The sequence below is a fragment of the Tenrec ecaudatus genome, chromosome 1, assembly GCF_050624435.1.
Source record: "Tenrec ecaudatus isolate mTenEca1 chromosome 1, mTenEca1.hap1, whole genome shotgun sequence".
Taxonomy (NCBI): domain Eukaryota; kingdom Metazoa; phylum Chordata; class Mammalia; order Afrosoricida; family Tenrecidae; genus Tenrec; species Tenrec ecaudatus.
The window spans coordinates 186,329,921-186,357,440 of NC_134530.1; the positions used below are offsets into that span (position 1 = coordinate 186,329,921).

Sequence of the window (27,520 nt, forward strand, 5' to 3'; positions counted from 1 at the left end):
GAGAAAGGGAAGAGACACCCGAGATTTATTGAGCTATTTCAAGGGAAGGCGTTCTATCGTGAGAAAAGAGATGCATCCAGTTAGGACGTGTGCAAATGGTATACTGCTAACTGTCCCTTGAAGTTAGCAGTTCGAGGCCTAAGTCACTGCACCACCAAGGCTCCATATAAAGCTGCCGCACTTCAAAAGAAGGGTTGGAAGGATATAAGTAAATTGTTTCCATAAAATTCTATTAATATGATTACTGTCTGAATTTATAAGCTGATAGAATATTAGTAAAGTCTTCATTCCTTCACAAAATTTAATAGCCCAAACATCCTGGCAAGCAAACAAGAAAAGTATAAGAAATCCAAGGTAACTGACTAGGTGACATCTTTTGGTTCCAATGTGGTTCTTTATGATGTCACTGAACATATCCCTCCATCAGTATGCCTCATGATGTTACAATGATCACTGTGTCTATTTTGGCTGGCCCACAAGATCTGATATGCCTGGAGTGAAGCAATCTGGGGGCTATATATATTTTTCTCCAATTGGGAAAGATAATGTCTATTCAAGGACTAGCTGTGATTTCTTCTTTGTTGTTTATCTGCTTCTTCAGAGGGAGGGTCTGCATTTGTGATGGAACTCTCTGGACAAAGGTTGGATGGGAGATTTTTCCAGAAGAAGTGCACTACCCAAAAGTAACGCCTACTCAGTCTCACTGCCTGCCCTACCCTCTGAACAAATTATGCTGCAGTTTTGCTAACATGGATCTATATCACGGTTCTTTGCATCTATTTTATATTCTTGTTCAAGCTCTCGTTTTAATCCTATTTGTTTTATCTGTGCATTACCTGTGGATGAAATGGAAGAAACACAAAAAGAAGGTGAATTAGTGATGTAAATAATAAGAGTTACAGAATCTAAAAAACTTTAAGACATAAGCTTCTTTAAAAGCAGGTGCCGTGTCTTACTCATCTCAACCTTTCTCACTTTCCCTAGTATCAAGCACAGTGCCTTGAATATACTAAGAACTCAACAAATGTGCATTGAATTAGAAAGTTTAAGACCTTCTAGCCCAATCCCTCTACTTCAAGTTACAAAGTAGAGCAAGAAGGTAGTCAGCTATGATAAGTAGAAGGTTTACAAAATGGAATTATTTGACTTTGTCCTGTTGGCCATTCAATCTTTCTCAGCTGTGTCATCCATAAAATGAAAGCCTGGATCCCTTCCAGATACAAGAAAGTGAAGTATGAAACAGTTGGCAATGCATTTTGTAAAAGGACTGTAAGCTAATTTCTATGTTAAGGCAACTGTCTAGGGAATGGAGCTCTTAAACTATTTCTCACCTTTGCCAACGGATGGAGCCATATTTTGTGGCACTCTTAAAAACTCATTGATATTAAAAGAAATTAGGTGTTTATGTTTTATTATCTTTAAAATGACTATAACTGTATTATATTAGTATCCATGAGGATGCTTACTGTGGGAATATAGTTCATAAATTTTAAACTAATTCATCCCAGCAGAGTGCTCTAATCATAGAACTAATTGAATATTTCCTGATGGTAATAATTGTCACTAAAATCTTATTTGGAGCCTATATAAAATATTTCTTCTGTACTTTTATCTTTCTTCCATAGTGACCTTTCTCTTGTATAAATTGGTTTGTAAGGCTTTTTTTTTTTAGTGAGTCAGTGAGTTACTGAGTAAGTGAGTGAGTGAGACAGTGAGTGAGTGAGACAGTGAATGAGTGAGTGAGTGAATGAGTGAGACAGTGAGTGAGTGAGTGAGTGAGTGAGTGATTGAGTGAGTGAGACAGTGAGTGAGTTACTGAGTGGTTTGTAAGGCATTATGATAGTGTATAAGTTTATATATTTTTAAAAGCTTCAATTTGAACTACAAAAAAGAAAATATATGTAATATCATTTGTTTTTCTCCTTTTAGCTGAAAAAACAAGCCTCCTTAGATACATCTGGTAATGATCTAGAAAGCTTGTCCACTTATGACATTGATCAGATACTCTGCAGACTGTTGGCCACGTCAATGATGACCAAGTACCTGAAGCAAGCACCCCATCATCCTCCCTCTAAGAAAGTTAAGCATCGCAAATCGAAGAAGAAGAAGAAGGAGGGGAAGGAGCCAAAAACTACTAAACATATACATATGCAAATATAGCTCTTTCCTGCCTCTGAAGATTTCAAATGCGATACACTGAGCGGACGGACTCCTCTGAGGGTGAACATTCTTCTTTGGGAGGCTTTGTAATTTTGGTCACATTCTTGAATGAAATTGTCCAAAGAAGTCAGGGTTGAAAAGCTATTTCCTTCCAGCAAAAAAAGGGAATCCAAACTTACTAAAGGGGAGACTACAAACGATCACTGCTACCTCTCCAAGTATTTGCCTCTTTTCCAAGTGTTAGACTACCAAGGATTAGCCAATCTGTAGAGTAGAATCTAAGCAAATTGTTTTAATAAATCTCTGATTTAACTAACATATATAGATTTGCCTAAGCATATTTTATGTTCACATAGAGGCTTTTAGTCCCAGCTCAGTTGGCCAAGATTGCATGAAAGTATGAGGAAACAGAGCAGAAATCAGAAAGCATTGATTTTCCAGTTTTCAGTGTAAAGAATGCAATAACTCAGGTATCAATATTTTTAAGTTTTCAGAATTCTGTGGGTCAGCCAGATCAGTTTAGAAAACTATTATTACTATATTTTTCTAATAAAAACTTTGGGAGTAGTCTGCAAGTAGAACAGCAGATGTGATTTAAAGTATTTTGAAAAATCCAGAAAAACATGCTATATCTATAGGATACAGAATGCAAGGAAGGCAAAAACATTGAAAACATCTTTGAATAATAATAAATGACTATCTAGTCTTTACAAGTGATGAAAACGAGCAGTGTCTATCTTGCGCAATATGGATTAATACAGCTTATTTCTGATTCCTCGTCTACACCCTCCTCCACACCTGGCCCTTGTTTGCCAGAACCCCACCCTTGTTCTTCCGGTATGTCCCACTCAGTCCCTTCGGAGTTGGAGCTAACAGAACTAATTCCTTCTAAAAGGGCACATACAAAGATAGTTCCATAGGTATGACTACAGAATCAAAGAAACCTTTCAGCAAAATTGTAAAAACGTGAAGCATTGTTTCTCAACCTCTCCTCCATCTAGGTCGATACACCGTGTCAAAACAGCAGTGTGGGCCTCGTTGAGGGACTCACAAGGTGCTGCTTGAAAATGTTCTTGGAGTCTGGGGAAGGAAAAGAAGCCTAAAGGGGCAAGATCGGGGCTGTCGGGCTGCTGAGATAGGGTTTTCCAATGATATTCTCAGAGGATGGTCTTTGCTACCCTAGAAGAATACACTGTCATGATTTTAGGACAAGAATCCTCAGCACAGCTCCTCTCAACAACGCGCTGTCAAGTGTCCTGAAACTTCTTCACAAGAAGCCGCTGTGATGGTGCGGCGTCCTTCGAGAAAATTAGTCACCCCTTTGTAATCTAAAAGACAGTCTCCACGGCCACCTGAGCTGACTTCAGTTGAACTAGCCAGCAGATCTCCTCTTCGTGGACTGGATCGCTTTGAGAAGGCAGCCTAACTTGTCTCGAGCCATCCTCTGACTTCAGAGGGGCACTTGGGTGTGTTATGTTTGGAATAAGCCTCTGCGTATATGAACGGAAGCTCTGCAGCAATGCTTTCTGAGTTACCCGTGTGTGTGTTTCTCTAAATGAAGAACTCCTGAAGACTTGAACAACAAAGCAAAACAAAACGAAAACCCAGTCTCACAAATCCAGAGAAAACGGTTTGTAATATCTCTAGAAAAAGTTGAAATCTTAGCAGTATAGACAAAGCTCTTTGGAATATGACATCCCCACCCCCCTTAAATAGCCTCAGGTGGCTTCTCCTCTAATTACTAAATCTGAATTAAATGCTAAATTTTATGTGGAATGGTTTAGATTTTGACAGTCTCTATATTACCACCAAGTTTCAAATCTCATTCCATCACCAATCTGGAAACAAGTAAACTAGTTTTTATAGTTTGGGAGTTTTTTAATCTCAAAAGTCCAAGGATTGATCATATATAGTGTGGTTTGGGGTTTGTTTTTTAATTGCCATGCGAGGTATAATTCCTCCACAAGAAGCTAAGGCCCCAACGAGGCTCTGGAGCAGAAACGTGAAGGTCTCAGCTCCTTTATAGGTCTGCAGTTTCAGGAACCCAACGGACAAGGTTGCTGTGCGCCGCACTCAGCTCAACGGCCAAGAGTAAACTGTGGATGTAGAGAGGAAAACCACCACTGAAACTCCAAACCAGTAAGCCCTAAACTCATTCTGCTCAAACAATGGCACAGCAACATTTGTTCCTGCTTGGTGACTTTTAAGTGTCAGAGGGATCATGAATTCTTCAAAAAGTGGATTTTAAATTATGGCATGTGAATTATACTTAAGACAATTTCATAACCAATTGAAGAATTGCTTGCTTTTTGTTTCACTAATAGATCTAATCATAAAATTGAAAATATTAACATCTAGAAAGAATGTCCCTTAAATAGTTTTAGTACAATGGACAATCACCTATAATATACAAAGTATAACTCACATTTTCCTTTCTGTACATGCTTCCTCCCCTTTGATTTCCCTAATTCTATCCATTTTTCTTGGCTCAAAGCAGAGAATACCAGAAAGTTGTTTACTTGGGTTTTATTGACTACTTAGATCATAACTAACTATGGATAACCTTGAGAAGAATGGGACTTACGGAACACTTCATTGTGCTCCTGAGGAATTTGTAAATGGATCAAATGCAAACAGAATAAGGGATTACTATATGGTTAAAAATCAGGAGAGGTGTGTGACAGGGTTAAACTGTACTTAAACTACAGGGTTAAACCACACTTAAACTGTATGCTGAGCACATCATCAAAGAAGCTGGGTTATATGAAGAAGAATATGGCATTAAGGTTGAAGGAAGGATTATTAACAATCTGAAATATGGACATGACACAACCTTGCTTTCTGAAAGTGGGGAGGGCTTGAAGCACTTGATGAAGATCAAAGATTGTAGCCATCAGTATGGATTATAACTCAATGTAAAAAAGACCTAAATCCTCACAACTGGATCAATCAGTAGCATCATAATAAATGGAGCAAAAGTTGAATTTGTCAAGGATTTTGTCTTGCTTTACTCCACAATTAATGCTCATGGAAGCAAAGGTCAACAGATTAAAAGATGCGTTTCATAAGGTAAATCTGTGGCACAAAACCTCTGTGGAGTATTAAGGGGCAAGGCTGTTACTTTGAGGACTAAGGTGTGGCTGACCCAGGCCATGGTATTTTCTTTCTTCTTCTTTTTTTTAACCATGGTATATTCAATGGCCTCATAAGTATGTGAAAAGTTAGATATTGAATAAGAAAGACCAAAGAAGAATTGAGGTGTTTCAATTGTGCTGGAGAAGAATGTTCAAAGTACCATGGACTGCTAAAAGGACGAACAATTCTGTCCTGGAAGAAATACAGCAAGAGTGCTCCTTAGAGACCAGGGTGGTGAAACTTTGTCTCTCAGACTTTGGGCATGTTGTCTAGAGAGGCTAGTCCCTAAGAAAGACAGGCTTGGTAAAGTGAACTCTCACTGCCATCGAGTCAATGTTGACTCATAGTGATCCCTGTGGGTTTCTGGGACTAATTGGTCATGGAAGTAGAAAGCCCAGTCTTTCTCCAGGGAGCTGCTGGTGATTTCGAACTACCGATCAGGCTGATCACAGCCCAACACATAACCACTCTACCACCAGGGCTCCTCGGTAAAGTGAAAAGGGGCAAAAAAAGGGAAGACCCTCAACAAAATAGATTGAACAACAAAAAGGCCTCATTCTGTAGACACCCTTTGATAAACTCCCCATTTTCTAATTTGCACAGTATCTATTATATATAGTTTTAGGCCAATAATGGAAATTTTAAAGGCAAATGGCATATATTATCATCAATAACTGTAGTTGTATCTACAAATAAAAACGATGAGAGATGAAAATATCAATCATCTCTTTGCTTTGCCGAAGACATAAGCCTATATTTCAAAGACGAAAAGTAAACTAAATCAATTACTTTTCTAACACCTTGTAAACTTTCTTACCTGCCCAATCCAGGAATTGAACACATTCAGTCTGGGAATACCGAGCAGCAACATCTCGTGCAGTTTCCCCCCGGAAATTCAGAGCTGCTATATCGACATCCAAATCCACTAGCACTTTCAAAGTTTCCAGCCGCCCCCAAGCTGCAGCGCAGTGTAAGAGTGCATAACCTAGCAAACAGAGCAAAAATGGTGGTTACGCTGCACTACAACGTGCGAGGCTACTTTACGCAATAAAATAGCGTCACGTGTTCATCATGTTCTAAGCGATTCTAAGCACCTTGTATAGCTGTTCGCTGCTAGTTTCATAATAACCTTGTGAGGTTGGAACAGATACCAATCTCCATTTTACAGATAAGGAAACTAAAGTCCAAAGACGTTAAGAAACTTATTCAAAGAATACAGCCAATAAATGATGGACCCAAGATACTAACAAAGACCGAGAACCAAGCTCTCGGCACCTTCTAAGGAAGATGGTGATTACCTGTTCTTATCAGATGCCATCAAGTCCATTTCCACTCGTAGCTACTTATGGACAACAGAATAAAATCCTGCCAGGTTCTGTACCATCCTCAGTGTAGCTCCCTGACAGTCTTATTTTGGAACACAACTTGCCCCATGATTTTAGTCCAAGGAATTTCATCAAACTCTAATTACTCTGGCATTCTCATTAATACAATTATACAAAGTACTACAATTGCATATACCTTTGGTTTTGGATACAATCATGAATTAAAATGGGAATTATGAGATATGACATTAAAACATATTTCTTAGATTTACTGAGCTGACTGCCATCAGATAAAGGTAAAAAATATTGGAGGTATTTTTAGAATATTTTCAGATTGGTTTTTTTTATCAAGCCAAAGGTCATTTTCATTTACCAGAACAATATTCTAGCATTCATACTTATGATTCACTAACCTGGTGAAAGAAGAGAGTTCCCCTACAAGCTGTATTGAGCAATAGAATGAACTTTTATTTAATTCTAAGTACTTTATATGATACTTCACTTACGCCTAATAAACCTGTGGGATAGATTTAATAGCCCTGAGTTTCAAAAGAGAAATATTTTCAAAAGTAAAAATTCATTAAACCCATATGAACATTTTAAAATTAAAAATCAAGATTTCTTACAAAGAAAACTACATATAAAGGAATTTGCAACCATTATTTTCTTCCCTTCTACAAGATGGCGGCCTATTAGAAAAATATATATATATTATTGTAATTAATCAACCCTATTAACTTTCCAAGAGGAGGAAAGCATTTGAAGAAGTAGTTGTTTTGTAGTTGTTAGGTGCCATCAAGTTGGGTCCGACCCACAGCAACACGACAGAAGGAAACACTACACAACGCTGGGCCATCCTCACTTATGCCTGAGCCATTGATGCGGCCACTGTGTCAATCCATCTCGTTGAGGGCCTTCCTCGTTTTCGCTGCTCCTCCACTTTACCAAACATGATGTCCTTTTCCAGGGCCTGGTCTCTCCTCACAATATGTACAAGGTGTGTATGATGAAATCTTGCCATCCTTACCTCTAAGGAGCACGCTGCCCATACTTCTTCCAAGACAGATTTGTGTGTTCTTTCAGCAGTCCTGGGTACTTTCAATATTCTTCTCCACCACAATTCAAAAGAATGGATTCTTCTTCTGTCTTCCTTATTCAATGTCCAACTTTCACATGCATAGAAGGCACTGGAAAATACCAAGGCTTGGGACAAGTGCACCTTAGTCCTCAAAGTAACATCCTTGCTTTTCAAAACTCTAAAGAGGTCTCAGACAGCAGAATTACCTACTGCAATATGTCTTTTGAGCTCTTGACTGCTGCTTCCACAGGCATTGGTTATGGATCCAAGTCAGACAAAATCCCTGACAGCCTTTCTCCATTGATCATGATGTTACCTATTGGTCTAGTTGTGAGGATTTTGATCTTTATATTGTGTCATATTCCATGCTGCAGGCTATAATCCTTGTTCTTCATCAGCAAGTGTTTCAAGTCCTCCTCACTTTTAGCCAACAAGGTTGTTAATAAACCTTCTTCCAATCCTGCTGTCACTTTATTCTTCATATAATTCAGCTTTTTGATTATGTGATCAGGATCAGATTGAACAAGTATTGGGAGAGGCTACAACTCTGAGGTATACCTTTCCTGATTTTAGACCATGAAATATTCCCTAGTTCTGTTCCCACAACTGCTCCTTGATCCATGTACAAATTCCACAGGAGTACAATTTAAATATGATGCCAAAACATCCAATTCAGGAAAGGATTATCCTACACTTCTCATAATATTAGTAACAAGTTTTGGGTCCCATAAGGGGGGAGTATAATGGATATCCTAGCAGGGAGAAGGGATTATAAAATATTAACAAAAGGGATTCTTACAGATGAAACAAAACAGAACCAATCTAATTGTGAAATACTGAAGACATTTTTTTTCTTTTTAAAATCATGTTACTGGGGCTCCTACAACTCATAACAATCCATATATACATACATTGTGTCAAACACATTTGTACATTTGTTGCCCTCATCATTCTCAAAACATTTGCTTTCTACTTGAGTCCTTGGTACCAGCTCCTCATTTCCCCCCTCTCTCCCCGCCACCCCTCCTTCAGGAAGAAACATTGAAAACATACTCCCCAAAGCTATTGAGTGGATTGCAACTCCTGGAGAACACATAAGTGTCAGACAAACTGAACTTGAAAGGGTTTTCAGGGGATGCAACGTTATAAAAGAGAAATCACCAGGCCTGACTGTGTGTGTGTGTGTATAGGAGAACTTGAAAAAACTTGAATGGTTGCACAACTTGCAAAATGTAATCAAATGTCACTGAATTTCACATGTAAAAATTGTTGAATTGATACATGTTCTGCTGTGTAGGTTCTCAACAACAACAAAAGTATCTCTGGTCCAGGACAAGATCTATAGATGTCCAGAACCTAGAAACTTAAATGATTTGTCTATAGTCCTTTCTTAAATGCCAAGAAGTAATTGTGCAACTAAAAGTAGTACTATTTATAAGACCTGGAGATGCCAAAACTACTTCACATTACATCTCTCAAAACAAATGCAAATATATACTTTGATTAAAATAAGAAGTGAAGCCCTGATATTCAATTCTGTATGTTTATAAGCTTGCTCCATTTTTCCAGGTGAAAAAGGCCATAAGAAATGACTCACCATCCAAATAAGAAAGTGACTGACACATCTCAGTGTAGTTTATTATTTTTATAAAAATAATAAAATGAATGCCAAATTGACTTACATATTAATTCATACTTCCTTCTGTAGAATCATACTCATGGAGTGCCATATTATCATCACATATAATCCCCAGAATTATGCCTGATTTAGTCCCTTCTCCCAAAGAGAACATCTACCTGGGAAACAAATAGTCTTAGAAGATTTAACTGAGGAAATGTCTATTTTTCCTATTGCTACTTCAACAAATTTAGCAATTAAAATCAGCATTGCAATGAATTATTTGCTATGGTTCTTCTAGTCACAGTCTTTGTAACCTACTTCATAGGAGAGAAGTGTGGCAGCAGAGACAACACCATAAAGCACAAAAACAGAGCAGTAGGCTTCCCAGCCCATGGAATAATCTGAATGTCTTTGGGCAGAAGGCTTGATTGTGGAGTGTGGTAGCTCTGGACACTTAATTGGGGGGGGGCGCTAAATTCACTGATTCACAGAGCTAGAGTCAAACAAAGTCAGGCTAAGGTTTTTTGGTGTTTTTTTTTTTGCAAACTAGCATTCCCCTCAGGCATTTATTGGCAGCACTAAAAGAACTTTGTGATACTGCCCAGGCAGAGCAGAGGCCAACAGTTTGAGTGGCTGAGAGGCTGAGGACCAGAGATAAGGTGTCCCTGAGGGCATGGCTGATCAGAGGCTGTTCTAACACGAAGAAATGTATCCTGAGCATTTCTGATCCCACACTGTACTATGTTCACTTCTCTAATAAACCTCATAACTATGAGTATTGTCTGTGAGTTCTGTGTAACCATTGCAATGAATTTTCAAAGCCAGCATGGAAGCAGAGCATGCCTTAGGAGGGACAGTTGATTTCAGAAGTGATAAAGAAGGTTGGAAAGTAGAGGCATATCTGACCTCTACCTCACAGGAATCACCCTTGAGCTACTGTTGAATTTGATTCTCCTTCCTTCCTTGTGAAGTTGGAAGAGGTTAGACAACGCCATTTTTATAGGTCACAAACTAGGGAGAGTAAGGCTCAGCTGGGTCCTCTGCCTGGAGTCTCCAACGGTCAAAATCAAGATGACCTGGTCGAAAATCTGCTTCAGAGTCCATGCAGGTAGGCATAATTCAGCTCCTTGCAGTTGAGAGGCTGAGGTCCCCGTTCCCTTGCTGGCTGACCACCAGGAGCCCCTCGGTTCTTTAAGCTGTCTGCATTCCTCATCTATCACCTTCTCTGCATGCAAACCAGCAATGACACGTCAAGTCTTTCCCGTACTTCAAATCCCTTTGACTTCTGCCCAATCTCTTCTGATGCCAGTTGGACAAAGCTCTCTTCTTTTACAGGTTCATGTTATTAGATTGAGTCCACCTGCATAATCCAGGATGATCTTTCTATTTTAAGATCCATAACTTTAATTACATCTGCAAAGTCCCTTTTGACTTAGAAGGTAACGTATAGCTCCAGGGATTAGAGTGCAGACCCTTCAGGAAGTCATTCTGCCTACCATAGTCTATCCACGGGATTCATATTTTCCAAATGTGAAAAACATTCACCCCCATTTCAAGGGTCTCATCCTATGATGGCATCAACATGAAGTTCGAAAGAGCTGGCTTCTCAAAGTATAGTTGACTGCAATTGCACAGATGGAGTAAAGCCTGCAGAAGTAGTCTTTGGGGTCTTCATTTGCTGATGGAGCACGGGTTCAGAATGAGAAGAACCAGCTGCTAACATCAATTAATAATCAGAATTGGAATGTGTGAATCTAGGAAAATTGGAAGTCAGCAAAATTGAAGTGGAATGCTTAAAGATCGATACTCTGAGCTGAAATGGACTGGTATTTGGCCATTTTGAATTTAAAAATCTGATGGTTTGTTATATCAGGAATAACAAAATAAAAAGGAATAGCATTGCATTCATCGTCAAATTTTTTTAATTTTAAACAAAAAATCTTAAGTACATTTAAAGATCTTGCTTAAAGTGCCATTCTGTCTGTGATAGGATAATACCTATCCTCATACAAGGAAATCCAACTAATATAACTGTTATCTAAATTTTTGCACCAACCACAGAAGCCAGTCATGCAGAAGTTTAAGAATTCTACCAATGTCTTCAGTTTGAAATTGACCAGGATGCACTGATAATTACTGGCAATTGAAATGAAAATGTTGGAAACAAAGAGGAAGGAATGGTAAGTGAAAAATACGGTGATTAAAAATGAAGCTGGAGATAGCAGATAGAATTTTGCAAGACCAATAACTTCTTCATCACAAATAGCTTTTTCAACAACACAAAAAGCAACTGACTATACACATGGACTTCTTCAGATGGAATACACAGATATCACATCGACTATTGTGGAAGAATCGATGGAGAAGCTCAATACCAGCAGGTAAAACCAAGTCAAGGGCCGACTATAGGACAGACCATTAATTGCTCATATGTAAGGTCAAGATGAAGCTGAAGAAAATGAAAACAAGTCTATGGGAGCCGATCTACAACCTCGAGTCTATTCTATCTGAATTTCAAGAACATCTCAAGAGCAGGTTTGATGTACTGAACACTAATGACAGCGGACGTGATAAGCTGTAGGATGACATCTAGAACGAAATTCATGAAGAAGGTAAAAGGTCATTAGAAAGACAAGAAAGAAAGAAAGAAAGAAAGGTTTGAAGTGGATGTCAGAAGAGACTCTGAAACTTTCTCTTAATTGTAGAGTAGCTAAGGAAAATGGAAAAATGATGAAATCAAAGAGCAGAACAGAAAATTTCAAAGGGCAGCTCAAGAAGACAAAGTAGAATATGATAATGAAATGTGCAAAGACCTTGAGTTAGGAAACCAAAATGGAAGAGCACGCTCAGCATATCTTAAACTGAAAGAACTCAAGAAAAAAAGTCAAGCCTCAACAGGCAATATTGAAAGATTCTGGGAGCGAAATATTCAACGATTCAGGAAGCATCAAGAGAAGATGGTAAGAATATACAGTCACTGTACCGGCAAGAAATAGCTGACATTCAACCATTTCAGGAAGTAGCATGTGAGCAAGAACTACTGATCCTGAAGGAAGAAGTACAAGCTCTATTGAAAACATTAGCCAAAAATAAGACTTCAGGAACTGATGGAATACCAACTGAAATGTTTCAAAAAGCTGATGAAGCACAGAAAGCACTGGTTGGTCTATGCCAGGGAATGTGAAGTTGGCCAGCTACTTGGCCAACTGACTGAAATAAATCCATATTTGTACCAATTTCAAAGAAAGGTAGCCCAACAGAAATGCTCATATTATACAATAGTATCATTGATAACACATGCAAATAAAATTATTCTGCAAATCATCCAACAACGGTTTCAGCAATACCTTGACAGAGAGCTGCCACAGGTTTAGGCCAGATTCAGAGAGGATGTGGAACAAGGGATATCATTGCTGATATCTGATGGATCTTGACTGAAAACAGAAGATACCAGAAAGTTGTTCCCTTGTGCCAAGGTATTTGTGTGAATTATAGCAAACTATGGACAACCTTGAGAAGAATGGGAATTCCAGAACACTTCATTGTGCTCATGTGTAAACTACATGGATCAAGAGGCAGTTGCGGAAACAGAACAAATGAACGCTGCATGGTTTAAAATCAGGAAAGTGTGCATCAGGGTTGTATCCTCGCATCAAACTTACTCAATTTGCATTCTGAGCAAATAATTCAAGAAGATGGATTATATGAAGAAAAACTCAGCTTCTGATGGTGCCCAGCTATCAAAAGATATAGTGTCTGAGGTTTTAAAGGCTTGAAGATAAACAAGCGACCATCTAGCTCAGAAGCAACAAAGCCCACATGGAAGAAGCACGGCAGCCTGTGCAATCACAAGATGTCGAAGGGATCAGGTATCAGGCATCAAAGAACAAAAAAATCATATCATTGTGAATGAGGAGGGGTGCAGATTGGGAACCCAAGACCCATCTGTAGGCAACTGGACATCCCCTTACAGAAGGGTCGCGGGGAGGAGATGAGCCAGTCAGGGTGCAGTGTAGCAACGATGAAATATACAACTTTCCTCTAGTTCCTAAATGCTTCCTCTCCCCCCTCCCCCCACGATCATGATGCCAATTTTACCTTACAAATCTGGCTAGAGCAGAGGATATACACTGGTACAGATAGGAACTGGAAACATAGGGAATCCAGGACAGATGATCCCTTCAGGACCAGTGCCAAGAGTGGTGATACCGGGTAGGTGGAGAGAAGGTGGAAAGGTGGAACCGATTACAAGGATCTGCATATAAGGATCTGGGGGATTACAAGGATCTGGGGGATGGACAACAACAAAGTGGATGAAAGGAGATGTCAGACAGTATAAGACATGACAAAATAATAGTTTATAAATTATCAAGGGTTCACGAGGAAGGGGGAACAGGGAGGAAGGGGGTAAAAATGAGATGCCAAGCGCTTAAGTAGAGAGCAAATGTTTTGAGAATGATGAGGGCAACAAACATTCAAATGTCCTTTATGCAATTGATGTGTGTATGGATTGTGATAGAGTTGAATGAGCCCCCAATAAAATGATTTTAAAAAAAGAAAAGAAAAACTCAGCATCAGGACTAGAGGAAGGCCTATTAACAACCTACAAAATGCAAATGATGCAACCTTGCTTGCTAAAAGTGAGGACTTGAAGCACATGCTGATGAAAATCAAAGATTGTAGCCTTCCGTGTGGATTACAACTCAATGAAAAGGAAACAAACCTCTTCACAACTAGCATCATGATAAATAGAGAAAAAAATTGAAGTTGTCAAGGATTTCATCTTGCTTGGATCCACAATCAGTGCTCCTGGAAGCAGCAGTCAAGAGATCAAACTACACATTGAATTGGGTAAATCTGCTACGCACTTACTCGCGGCCCTCAAGTCAATGCCATACAGTGACCTGAGAGGACAAGGCAGAACTACCGCTGTGGCTTTCTAAGACTGTATGGAACTCTTATGGAAGCAGAAAGGGCGACCCCTTTAAAGTGGTTAAAAGCATCAGGCTATACGTTGGCCCTGGCCCAGGTCATGCTATTTTCAATTGCCTCGTATACACATGAAAGTTGGACATTAAATAAGGAAAACCAAAGAAAAATCAGTCCATCTGAATGATTAGAGTTCTACCCAAAGGACTGCCGGAAGAACCAACAGATCCGTTTTGGAGGAAGTACACCGGAAGGCTCCTTAGAGGCAAGGAATGTGAGGCTTTGTCTCACCTACTTGGGGCACGTTATCAGGAGAGACCAGTCCCCAGAGAGGATAGCAGTCCTCATAAAGTGGCATCAAAAAAGCTGCCGGTCCTCAAGAAGATGGACTAACACAATGGCTGCAAAATGGGCTCAAACATAAGAACAACTGTGGGATGGTGCGGGAGCAGATGGTGTTTCGGTCTGTTGCACACAGCGTTGCTATGAGTGAGAGCCATTTGACAGCTAAGAACAACAACATTACTATGCTCGTTATTGTGGATGAGGCACAGAAAAGCTGCCTGAGTCATAGAGCTGTTAGTGACGAGCTGAGATTTGAACTCAGGCTCCCAAATCCATGCTTCAACCAATTCACAATACAAATATTTTGTAACTTGCTTTTTAGTTCAATGTTACAGTTTTTTTAATTATCCATTTTAATACTCAAAAAGGTAGTCAATTATTTTAACTGCTATGTTAAATCCATTGTATAAATTGTATAAGTACATTGTGTAAATCAACCATAATGTATGGACTCATTCTCCTATTGATTATATTGCTTCTAATTCACTACTATATTCCCCTACTGATTTAGATTATTTCTATACGTCTCCTTCTCAGAATGTGTGAGTGTTTTCCAAAGCTACATATCTAGAAATGGAAATCTGAAACATTAGTATGTTCATTTTCAACGTTATATAAATGTGACTCGTAGTTACTGGATCATTTATGCACCCTCCACAGACTACAAGGGCTCCTGGTTCACATATCTTCACTGACACTTCATGCTATCAGATATGGAATTTTTTTTTTGCCAATCTGGTAACTCATTGTTTAAATTTGCATTTTTAATGGTAAATTTACATCTTTGATTATTTCATTGACCATGAAAAGGCATTCAAATACAGTCAAACATGTGAACTTACAGTTAAAAATGCAATAACTGTGAGTAACATATATATAATATTCATTTAGAAAATGAACATACTAATAATTTAGAATTCTAGTACATTTAATTGTGCTCATGTGGAATCTGTACGTAGACCAAGAGGTAATCTTTCAACAAAACACAGGATGCTGCATGGCTTAAAAATTACAAAAGCTGTACATCAGGATTGTATCCTTTCACTATTCTTATTCAGTCTGTATGCTGAGCAAAGAATCAAAGAATCTGGAATATATGAAGAAACGCACTACATTCGTGGAAAGGAAGATGCATTAACCAACTGCCAACTGCAGATGACATACTTTGGATGCTTAAATCATTTACTGATACAGATCAAAGAATATACGCAGCCAAAAAGGAAAAGTATGTTTGGAGATTGATCATGGAAGCAATAGTATAATTATGTTTGACGTGAATGAACTATGAAATGATATGACATTTTATTAACTTCCAAGTAACAGAATATTTATATATAGATAGATCCAGGAATGGGTTTGGGGCTCACACTAAATCCTAGCTCCAACTTAAGAACAATCAGTTCCTAAATCATGGCTCTGCTCGATGTTCACCTTCATGAAATGATCACTGAAGAAAAGGGTGCTACAGACAAGTGTGGTGAAGAAAACAGATGGTGCCTGGCTGTCAGTCAGAATAGTGCCTGGGTCTTAAAGGCTTTTATCCAAACAAGCAGCCATCTAAGCGAACAATCAGCGAAGTCCACACAGAAGAAGCACAGCAGCTTGTGTGATCCAAAGATGACAAATACAGAGGTGAAGAGAAAAGCAACAGAGCAAAATTATGAGCACCCGATTTGTGGAGGGCTGGGGGGATGGTGGGAGCCTCCCTGTCAGGCAGAAACTATTGTAATCTTGACTATCCTGGATCAAACTCAATACTTGGCCAGTTGGCTACCCTGTAGACATGACCTGGTTTTATGCTGGGTGCAAGCATCTCTTACATGTTCCATGACAGAAATGTCTTCCCTGGATTCTTCTCCTTCTTACACATGATTTGTATTTTTGTCTCTATACTGTTATGATTTTACCCTTACCACCGTAGTGCGAATTTGTTTTTTATTGTTTCGGTTGGGTCCCCAGCTGTGAAGCACAGGAGGAGTGGATGCAGAATGATAATAACTGATACAAAAGGACATGCAGACCCAGGGGTGTGGGGTGAGTGATAGGGAGGGAAAGGAGATTGGGGGGTTTAAAGGTGGGAGTGGGAGTGAGCCCTAGAACTTACTGTGACTGCACAACTCATTTTAAAGGTGATTTAACCACGGGGGTTTAGGGGGAGGGGACAGGGAAATGCTCTGAAATTGATGTGGTAATTATTGTACAATTCTCCTTGATGTGATTGAATGATTAAACCATTGACTTGTATGATATGTATGTTATACGGCAATGAAACTGTTGGGGGGAAAGAATATACACAGGACTACAGCTGAACATGAAGGAGATCGAAGTCCTCACAGTTTGATTCATAGGCAGCATCATAACAAGTGGAGCAAAAACTGAAGCTGTCAGAGATTTCATTTTACTTGGATCCACAATCGAAGCCTGTGGAACCAGCATTCAAGAAACCAGGGGACATACATAATGTGTTGGACAAATTTCCTTTAAAATTGTTTAAAGTTTTATATATCTATATTTTATACAATTATATATAAAATCGTTGAAGACTAGGATGTGCCTGCCCCAAGCCATAGTCTTTTCAATCACATCGTATGCCTGTGAAGGCTGGACAGTGAATAAGGATGTGTGAAGAAGAGCTGATATATTTAAATTATGATGTTAGCAAAGAATATTAAATAAATCATAGAGTGCCAAAGAATTAACAAACCTGTCTTAGAAGTATAGTGAAAATGCCCTAAGAGAAGATACAGTGGTTCTGAAATTATGAGAGGGATTGCACACTGTTCTTAGTATGATTGAATGATTAAATTGTATGCTATGTGAAGTATATGCCAATAAAACTGTATTTTAAAGAAAGACATGATATCTAGACTGTCCAATCTCGTTCTTTGGACATGGGCATGTTATCACGCTCTTTTTGAAGAATATCATGCTTGGCAAAAGAGAGTCAACAAAAATAAGGAAGACCCTCAAAGGGCTTCTGACAGGATGACTGCGACAATGAGCTTAACCATAGCAGTGACCGTGAGGGGAGTTGCAGGACTGAGCACTGTCTGGCTAGGCTGTACATGGTTGCTATGAGTTGGGACAGACTCGATGGCACTTAACAGTAAGAGTGAATTTGGGCATAGTTCTGTCTTTTGTTACTTGAAAAGATAACTGCAAATATCTTCTTACAATCTGTCACTTAACTTTTCATTTTCTTTTGGTGCAAATATTAACGTTTTCATATAGTTACATAGATCAGCATTTTCCCTTCATTGTTTATGTTCTCTGTGCCTTGTTTGAAGAAGCCCTGTGATATCTCAGATATATAGCAATATCCTCTTATTTTTTAGGAAGGCTGACTGTTTTGCTTTTCACGTTCATGCTTGCAAGAACCTATAATTAATCTATATGCATGATACAGATCTAATTTTATGTTTCTTCCCAAAAATAACCACCAATCTTTTCAAGAATTATTTGTTTGTTATCTTTCCCACTGAAATACAGGGTCAGCTTCTCAGTTGACATTTAAAACAGAAATTTAACAAACTTGCTGAAAGCTATTGACTAGATGGATAAATGAATTTGGGGAAATTTCCATCTATATATTAAATCTCCATGCCTGCAAAAATATGTAACTTGGATCTTGTTTTATGTCATTCAATAAAGCTTTGTTGTGCTCTCCCTAAGCAAAATTATCATAGAATTTTCTATTGTACTACTCTTTTTAACTAAAACAGATTTTTGGTTCGGTTGATTTAATTTTGAATGTCATTCATTTACTATATTACTTTCTTTCTTCTACTTTCTTTCTGATATACAGTTGTCCTTTTTTCTAACTTGTTTTGCTGAATGTTTAGCATATTGACTTTTGATATTTCTTCTACCCTGATATATGCATTAAACTAAAATTGGTTGTATTTCACAGGTTTGGATAGATAGTGATCCTGCTGCCATTCAAATATTTCCTCATTTCCATGACATCTTCTGTGATCTACAAATGACTCTGTGTTTTTTGCTTTTAAAAATTGTTTTTAATCATTTTATTGGGGCCTCATACAACTCTTAGCACAATCCATACATCCATCCATTGTGTAAAGCACATCTGTACATTCATTGCCCTCATCATTCTCAAAACATATGCTCTCCACTTAAGCCCCTGACATCAGCTACTCGTTTTGCTTCTAAAAATTATAAGGAATTTTTCACTTATCATTTTGTTACACATTTTCTGATCTTATTTTGTAATCAAAGACCAAGATTACATGATAACAATTATTTGGAATTTCTTGATACTTTTTATAGGCTAAAATACAGCCAATATTTTAAATGTTCCACATGAGCATGATGAAAACATAGACTTTCAATTTGCTGGCAATCATTATTTTCTACAAACACCTTGTTTTATTCCTGTTATTTAATTTTAAAAGAGTTAATTAGGTAATATCTGCTAAAAACTAGTAAATCTTCTAAGAGAAAGGCAGCAGTTGTATTGAGCATTTACTACATACCAGTTCACTGGGGTACCAAGCACTGTGTCACGAAAACACCTACTCCATTGCTGTCCAGTAGATGGAACCCCTGTGCTACAGAGCAGAGCCCTCCGTCGGGTCTTCTTGCCTAGGCTCTTAACAGGAGCAGATCGCTAGATATTTCTTTTGATAAACTGCTAGGGGAGTATGCACTAGCAATCTTTCTTTACATCAATCATCCTGCCCAGATCACTTGCTCCTCTTAGGCAGCACTGACCTTTGTGCCCTTGAAGCTCTGTGATAGCCCACTGCCACCGAGTCAATTCTGATTCTGAGCAACCTTATGGAACAGTGACTCATAGCAACCTTATAGAACTGCATAGAACTGCTCCCTAGGGTTTCTGAGACGAAATATTTCCAGGAGCAGACAGCCTCATGTTTCTCCTAAGGAGAAGTTGATGGCTTTGAGCCACGAACTGTGCAGTTAGCAGCCCAGTGCTTAACCCACTGCAACACCAGGGTGCAGCATTGAGACAAGCTATTTATATGGATTATCTTACTTAGTCGTCATAATATCCTATAAGAAAAATACAATTACTACCGCTGTTTTACCAATAAAGAAAAAGAAACACAGAAAGACGAGGTAACTTGCCACAGCTAAATGGTGGGGTCTGTGTTCATAACTACCATGCTATACAGTATTAACATAGATATAAATACATGTATACATACATCCACATACCAAGAGATTTCAAAATTTGGGGAAAAGAATTAAAAGATACTGGAATTTTCCACCACATGTTTTTGAAGTCCCCCTCATATATGTACATATAGGCATATGCAATACATGTCAAATAGAAAGAAGGCACTTCAGATCTATCCAACCTGAAGTATAGTACACCATTTCTTTGTTCAGGATGATTTTTCGTAAATCGCACTGAGAGAAAAGAGAGAAAATACCTCTGGCAGTCTTTTCGTTCAGATTCACGCCGTACTTTGCCAAAGCTCTAATCACATCACTCTGCCCAGCCATGCAAGCTGCGTACAGCAAATTTCTCCCGACGATGTCTTCTTCCAAGAGCAGCTGCATGGCCTCTCCATGATGAGGATTTGCAGGATCCTCAAATATCTTCTGCAGGCCTTCCACGTTCCCTGTGAGAGCAGGCTCTAGGAGGGGATTCACGGCACTTGTTTCCTCAGCTGCTTCGGCAGCTTCTTCTTCTTGATATGACAAAACCACTGATCTTTCTGAGCTCTCCGACTCCGGAGGGCCTTCTGACTCCATTGACTTCAGATAGACCTACGATCGACAAGGGTCATACAAACCCACGCAGACAGATCAGTATGTGTGCACAGGTCGTCCCCAGAGTTACAACACAGACCCTAGCAAACCTATTACGTGACAAACCTGAGGTATAGTCAATGGTTTGTAATAACAAAGGAGCACTACTTTGGGACTGCCATCAAAACATTATTATGTAAAAGATGTTTAAGTCTATCTGTAAGTGCTTCTTGAGTGGTTTATTTATGCATAGAAAGACACACTATATATGAAGACAGCTAGCTGACTGTCCGTCCGTACGCACAAACTGCACCTAACTGCTTTGATTTATGGACAAATTTGACTTCAAGACAAACTTGGGAAATAAACTTGTAACCCAGAAACTGCCTGCATATATTTTTACTTGCTTAATCAATGGAGATAAGTAGGAAAGAATTGGTCAAAGCTATTTATAAAATAATAAATTCACCAAATCAATAACATTTATTGTGTAGATACTATGAATAAAGGCACTGCCTGAATATATAATATGTACTAAATGTGTTATATAAATTTCAAATGTAATAGGAACCAGAAATGAGAGAGATCGATATAGGCCAGGTTAATTCAGAAAACACTTGTAAGAGAATGCTAAAGAGATCCACCTGCTTAAACAGGAATGGATGAAGAGAAGTGAGAAATGGATCATTGAAACTAGATTATAAAGACATTTTGTAATCTGTAGAGACATTTAGACAAGCCAGTTATTCAGTAATACTTACTGAAATGTTAGTAATAGTGCTGTGTGGGTGCTATGTAAGAGATCGTGATTGAACAGCTCACTTTGGGGGTGAATCAACCATGGGAGAGGGAATGCTGTAGGATGGATGTGGCGGTGATTGTACAATTCCCCCTTGATATGTTTTAACTAAACTATTCAATTATTTGATATGTAAATTACATGCCAATAAAACTGTTGGGGGAAAAAAGACTCATTCGTTTGGCAAGTATTCCAATTCAATGGTAATGATTCAGTAGCATGATCCTCTCGTATGAAGAAGAATTTTGGTGGCTTCACTGTTGAAAATAGTAAAAGCCAGGGAGGAAACCAATGCCCACAAACAGGAGCATAAACTGTGGTAAACTCACACAAAGTAGTACATAGCAGTTAAAACTTGTAAATGACAGGGAGGCACAATGGGATATGGCGGGCCGTTCCCGACATGACTTGATCTCTGCCACCTGGTATTCATACCCTTGAGCAATCCTCTTACCTGGAGTGTGGGCTGGATGTAGTGACTTCCTTCTAACAAAGAATAGGGTGACCGTGATGGGATGTCTCTCCTATGAATCGGTTAAAATAGACTGTGACCTGTACCTTGCTGGTATTCTTACCTGGCTCCTCGGGTGCTCTGATGGAAAGGACAGCTTATCAAGGGTCTGAAGGCAACCCCTGCCCAAGGGCCAGCATAGATCTGAGAGTCTGAAAAGCAAAGACCTCAATCTAGTAGCCATAATAGAAAATCAAGCAAAGTTTTCCTAAAAAAAACCTAGCAAATGAAGACCAGAATTATGCATGTGGCTCTCCCTATCTTTAAATTTAGCCCAAAACGCAAATTTCTCAATCTTCTAATCTCCATAACAAAAGAAGGCAAAGAAAATGGAGATTGGGGTGAGAGTTGGGTTAGCCAACCAATTGTGACTACCACCATTAATATTAAGTCCAAATTTTATCTCTGAGATTATTTAATCCAATTCCTTCATTTTATAGACTATAATGGAACCTTGTAATCCTTGTTGGGTGTCTGGCATCCAACTCCTTGCCCTTTCAATAAACCACACACATACTTTTCTTATAGAATGCTAAATCTCCCTTTTGCATAATTCTTCCTGTAGAAAGTACAACAAGCTTCCACAACAGAAACCAAAAAAGCAAAATTTTCCTTCTTTCCATCACAGCACAAGCTGGGGCGTCACATGTCGTAAGCCAGTCAGTTGCTCACTCCCACAACATTTTGTCCTAGGTGTGTTGTACATGGGTATGTTTGCATATGTATAGTTTGCATATACAAGCTAAATATGACTCATCCTTACTCTCTATAGAAGCCCTGGTGGCACAGTGGTTACACATTGGGCTGCTAACCACAAGGTCAGCAATTCGAAACCACCAGCAACTCCAAGGGCGAAAGATGAGGCTTTCTAGTTCCATAAGGAGTTATAATCTCAGCAACCCACAGGCGCAATTCTACCCTGTTTTATAGGGTCATCATGAGTCGGAATAGACTTGATGGTAGTGAATTTTGTTTTTTTGTTGTTGCCACTATATAACATACTTTTTTTCTAAATTCTCTTTTTCTTAAGACTGAGTGCAACCCACTAACTTGGTTTCATGATGCACTAATATGTGAGAGTTTAGGAAAACATGGGTCTTACCAAAAAAACACATGAAGACTAGATAAAGAAACACACAAGAAAGGAATCTAACAGAAATTGGACAGCACGTGTTTATGGCAAGGGGCCCTGGTGCTTAGTGGTTATGCATTGGGCTGCTAAGTACATGGTCAGGAGTTTGAAACTACCAGCATGCTCCATGGGAGGAAAAACAGGGCTTCCTACTACTGTAAAGAGTTACCGTCTTGGAAACTCACAGGGCAGTTCTACTCTGTCCTTGAAATTTACTGTGAGTTGGCATCCCTCAATGACAGTTTGGTTTGGTGTAGTCCGCCCCGCCCCCCCTTCGTTAATGGCTAATAACCTAGGTGACATACTACATTTCCAATGTACCCAGGACAGCTCCAGTAATCTGCTCTTTTTGTATCATTTCCGATAGTGTCCTAATTCATGCTCAAGACTGTGTTCTACTACTATAAACCATGAAGTATTTGATTGTCCTCTTAAAAATAATGAAAATAAACATTCTCAAGCCTTTAGGAAAAAAGAGAGAGAAGACTTGTTTTGAATGCCTATGCTCAGTGAACAAGTAGGAGCCCAGACATGAGCCCCAGAAGATACTAAGGAAGATCTGATTCTTATTGTTCTCCTTTCTTCCTGTTTCTAATCTCTATTGCCGTTAGCTCTAGCAAACCATCTGTCTTCCCTGCCTCCTTCTTACTTACCTAAACTAAACTCCCTCTTACTGAACTAGATTCTCTTCTCCTCCACCGAAGTTAACACATGGCTACTCTCTAGCTGGTGACTCCCCTTCCCATCCCTCTCTCCCCTCCTAGTCCTGGTAATCATCAGAGAATATTTCTTTTAGTGTTAAAATCTATTCTGGACTTTTTTATAATAGTGGTCTCAGAACGTATTTATGCTTTTGTGCTTACGTGATTCCACTCAGTAAAACATCCTCCGAGTCCATCCATGATGAGGTGTTTTGTTTTCCTATGTGCTCCTACTACGAGCCCCAGAGTAGATTGCTGTCTCTACTGCGACTGGCTCAAGCTACATTCCTATTAAGCCCAGATTCTTTCCTAAAGCATTTCCTGCACCCTGATCTCTCCCTCCTTTGACCTTCAAAGGCCATTGTACAGAATTTGTACCACACAATTTACCAAATCTAGTATTATATTCTGTTCTAATTCTTTTAAGATGTGTAAGATATTTAACCAACTAGATTGCAAACACTCTGGCAGTAAGGACTAAGTATGAAGCCTCTTTTGCATCATTTCCAGACTTACCACAATTCTTAACAGGTCTACAGTTGCCCCTGTTCCACTTATGGTCAAGAACAATGAGTTTGGAAGCAGAAAGACTGTGCTCATAATCTAACTCTGCCATTTATTAGTTGTATAATATGAGGCTGAGTCATAAAATATTACTACTAGGGTTCCAGTTCACACATGCGCTGCCTTACTGCAAACAAAACCAAACCTGTTAAACCTGTCTCTGACCAGTGGACGGCTGCAGACAAACCCTCTCAATAATACACTTGTCTGAGCCTTGAGGGGCTGCCTGCCTTCAAAAGCAGGGTCTGATGTAAACAGTGACTTCTGAGAAGATTTGCTGGACCCGACAAAATCAAGGCAGGGAGGTCAGCTCCGAGGTGATAGCGGCTGCTCGTTCAGATCACAAAGATGTCATCTTGATAGATACTCTTGACGCACACAAAATGATTATGGAGGCTTCTTACAAAGAAGAGTTTTTGTTTTGTTTGTTTTGTCTTGCTTTGTTTTTGTTTCTAATTGAAATCTGCACTGGTGAGGAAAGGTCAGGAAAGTTGTGTTGAGAAAATTTTTCAACCAAGAAAAAAAACCTGATTTAAAAAAAAGAAAGAAAGAAAAACCCTGATTATCCTATGGGGAAATTTCATTGGGAAACCTTACTCCGTTCACCCTGAAAAGCCCTGGTGGTTAAGCGTTGGGCTGCTAATCATAAGGTCAGCAGATCGAAACCAAAGTCCTTCCACAGGCGAAAGATGAGGCTTTCTACTTCTGTAAAGAGTTGTTGTTGCTGGGTGCCATCGAGTTGGTCTGATCTACAGACCTCGTGCACATCCTCACAATTGTTCCTGTGCCTGAGCCCATGAACGCTGCCACTGGGTCCATCCACCTCGTTGAACAGCTTCCTAGTTTCTCTGCCCTTCTACTTTACCAAACATGATATCCTTCTCCAGGGACTGGTCTTTCCTGACAATATGTCCAAAGTATGTAAGACAAAGTCTTGCCCTCCTTGCCTCTAAGGAGCACTCTGGCCTTATTTCTTCCATCACAGTTCAGTTGGTGCTTTTAGCAGCCCATGGTATTTTCAGTGTTCTTCTCCAGCACCACGTTCAAATGCATCAATTCTTCTGAGGTCATCGCTTCTCAGCTTTCTGGCTAAGATCAAGTGTAATTCTTCTTAGGTCTTCCTTCTTTAATATCCAATTTTCACATGTATATGAGGCAATGGAGAATACCATGGCATGTGTCAGGCACACCTTAGTCCTCAAAGTAACATCTTTGTTCCTCAACACTCTAAAGAAGTCTTGTGCAACATATTTACCTAATGGAGTACATCTACTGACCTCTTGACTGCTGCTTCCATGAGCACTGATTGTGGGTCCAAGCAAGACAAAATCCTTGACAACTTCAATATTTTACCAATTTATCATGCTGTTACCTATTGGCCCAATTGTGAAGGTTTTGGTCTTCTTTACAGTGAGTTGTAATCCAAACTCAAGGCTACAATCCTTGACCTTCATCAGCAAGTACTTCAAGTCCTCCTCACTTTAAGCAAACAAGGTTGTGTCATCTACCTATCTCAAGTTGTTAAGAAGCCTTCTTCCAATCCTGATGCCCACATTTTTCTTCATATAATCCAGTTTCTCTTATGATTTGCTCAGCATGCAGATTGAATAAGTATGGTAAGAGGATACAACCCTGATGCACACCTTTCCTGATTTTAAGCATTATGTCCTTATTCTGTTCAAATAACTGCTTCTGGATCCATGTACAAGTTCCTCATGAACACAATGAAGTGTTCTGGAATTTGCATTCTTCTCACAGTTTATTATGGTCCACACAGTTGAATGCTTTTGCATAGCCGAGGTCTATCTGACATCAACAATGATATCCTTGTTCCATGTCCTCTTCTGAATCTGACCTGAACTTCTGGCAGCTCCCTTTAATGTACTGCTACAACCATTGTTGAATGAACTTAAGCAAAATTTTTACTTGTATGTCATAATGACCCTCCAATAAAATCATCTATGAGGCATAAAGATAAGATGGTAGTAGTTTGATTTTCTTTTTTTCAATGCATATTGGGAGGGTGGGGCAATCTTTTGTCCTTTATACATAAGGTCACTACAAGTCAGAGCCACTTTGATGGGCAATGAACAACAATATCCCTACGAAGGGTCTAGGTTAATGATTTTCTATTCAACAACCATCAGGAAAAGGGGCCCTTTTGGCACTGTGGGTTAGGTGTTGGGCTGCTAACCACAAAGTTGGGGGTTCAAACCCACCAGTTACTCCACAGGAGAAATATCAGGTTATTTGCTTCTGTAAAGATTTACCAAAACCTTTAAAGAACTGTGTAGGTTTGCTATGAGTCAAAATCAACTTGATGGCAATGGGTTTGGGGTTTTGTTTGGGGACTATTGAACATTTGACTACAGCAAGAACATTCTGCATGTAGAAATCAGTCTGACTCCAAATTAATTCAGAGATTTAAAGACAAATTAGATCAAAACTAGAAATAAGTTTCAGGTGAAAATACTCAAAGCTGCCCTAAGAACATTGTTTACTGGAGTTAATTTCCAAATCAACCCAGACTTAATATGATTATCTGGTTCCAAAACTCTTTGAACTTAATGCTTTTTTATACTCTTAGAAAATGAGATTCCTAAAAAAAAACTTCTGCTTATATGTGTTATAGCTATTAATATTTATTATATTAAAAGTTAAAACTGAGAAAGATCTAACATTAATTCATACACAGTAATTATATATTAAATATAAAAATACAGCCTATGAAAAAATCTAGTAAAAGAGTAGCTATGTTTTATGCTTTTGCAAATTCTTTCTGCTGGATTCTCATCTGTGCCCCTGCATTGCATCTGAGATGACATGTGGTGGTGTGATGCAACACGCCATGTAGCTTCTGGACAATTTCCCACTGGATGTAAAAGGATTTGAGTGCAGATCCCAATGCGCTCTTAGAAGTGATATAAAAACTGTTCTGACTGGCAATCTACCTGAAAGGACTTCGGAGGGACTCCACGGAGATCCAGACCACAACTGAAACCAAGGGACCAGGGATAGCCCTCACTCACTCCAGCCTACAGTTAGACACTCCAGATTGTCCCAGTCCAAATCTAGATAACTGGAATCAGTCATTCTGAAAGGCAAAGGTCACAATGAAGTCCTAGCATTTAATCTCAGGTCCAGCTTTTTTTAAAAAACATTTTATTAGGGGCTCATACAACTCTTATCACAATCCATGGATATACATACATCAATTGTATAAAGCACACCTGTACATTCTTTTCCCTAATTCTTTTCTTTTTTACATTTTATTAGGGGCTCATACAACTCTTACCACGATCCATACACATACATACATCAATTGTATAAAGCACATCCGTATTCTTTGCCCTAATCATTTTCAAAGCATTTGTTCTCCACTTAAGCCCTTTGTATCAGGTCCTATTTTTTCCCCCTCCCTCCCCGGTCTCCCCTCCCTCATGAGCCCTTGATAATTTATAGATTGTTATTTTGTTATATCTTG

At 39.0% G+C, this 27,520-nt stretch overlaps 2 protein-coding genes across 2 annotated transcripts in view; one reads left to right on the top strand and one right to left on the bottom strand.

Annotated features, from left to right (window-relative positions):
* Nucleotides 1-20,341, bottom strand: part of ANKRD45 (ankyrin repeat domain 45) — a 32,061-nt gene extending 11,720 nt beyond the window's left edge. The window contains exons 1-2 of the mRNA XM_075541199.1: nt 20,008-20,341; nt 6,113-6,280 (exon numbers count right to left, since the gene is read on the bottom strand). Of these exons, the coding sequence (XP_075397314.1) occupies nt 6,113-6,280; nt 20,008-20,332 (493 nt within the window). The 5' untranslated portion in view covers nt 20,333-20,341. The remainder of the gene's footprint in view (nt 1-6,112; nt 6,281-20,007) is intronic.
* TEX50 (testis expressed 50) lies at nt 546-2,138 on the top strand. Its single transcript, XM_075540480.1, is given in 3 exon segments — nt 546-869; nt 1,930-2,115; nt 2,118-2,138. Coding segments are annotated over 3 exon segments (531 nt in total).
* Nucleotides 20,342-27,520: the final 7,179 nt, after the last annotated feature.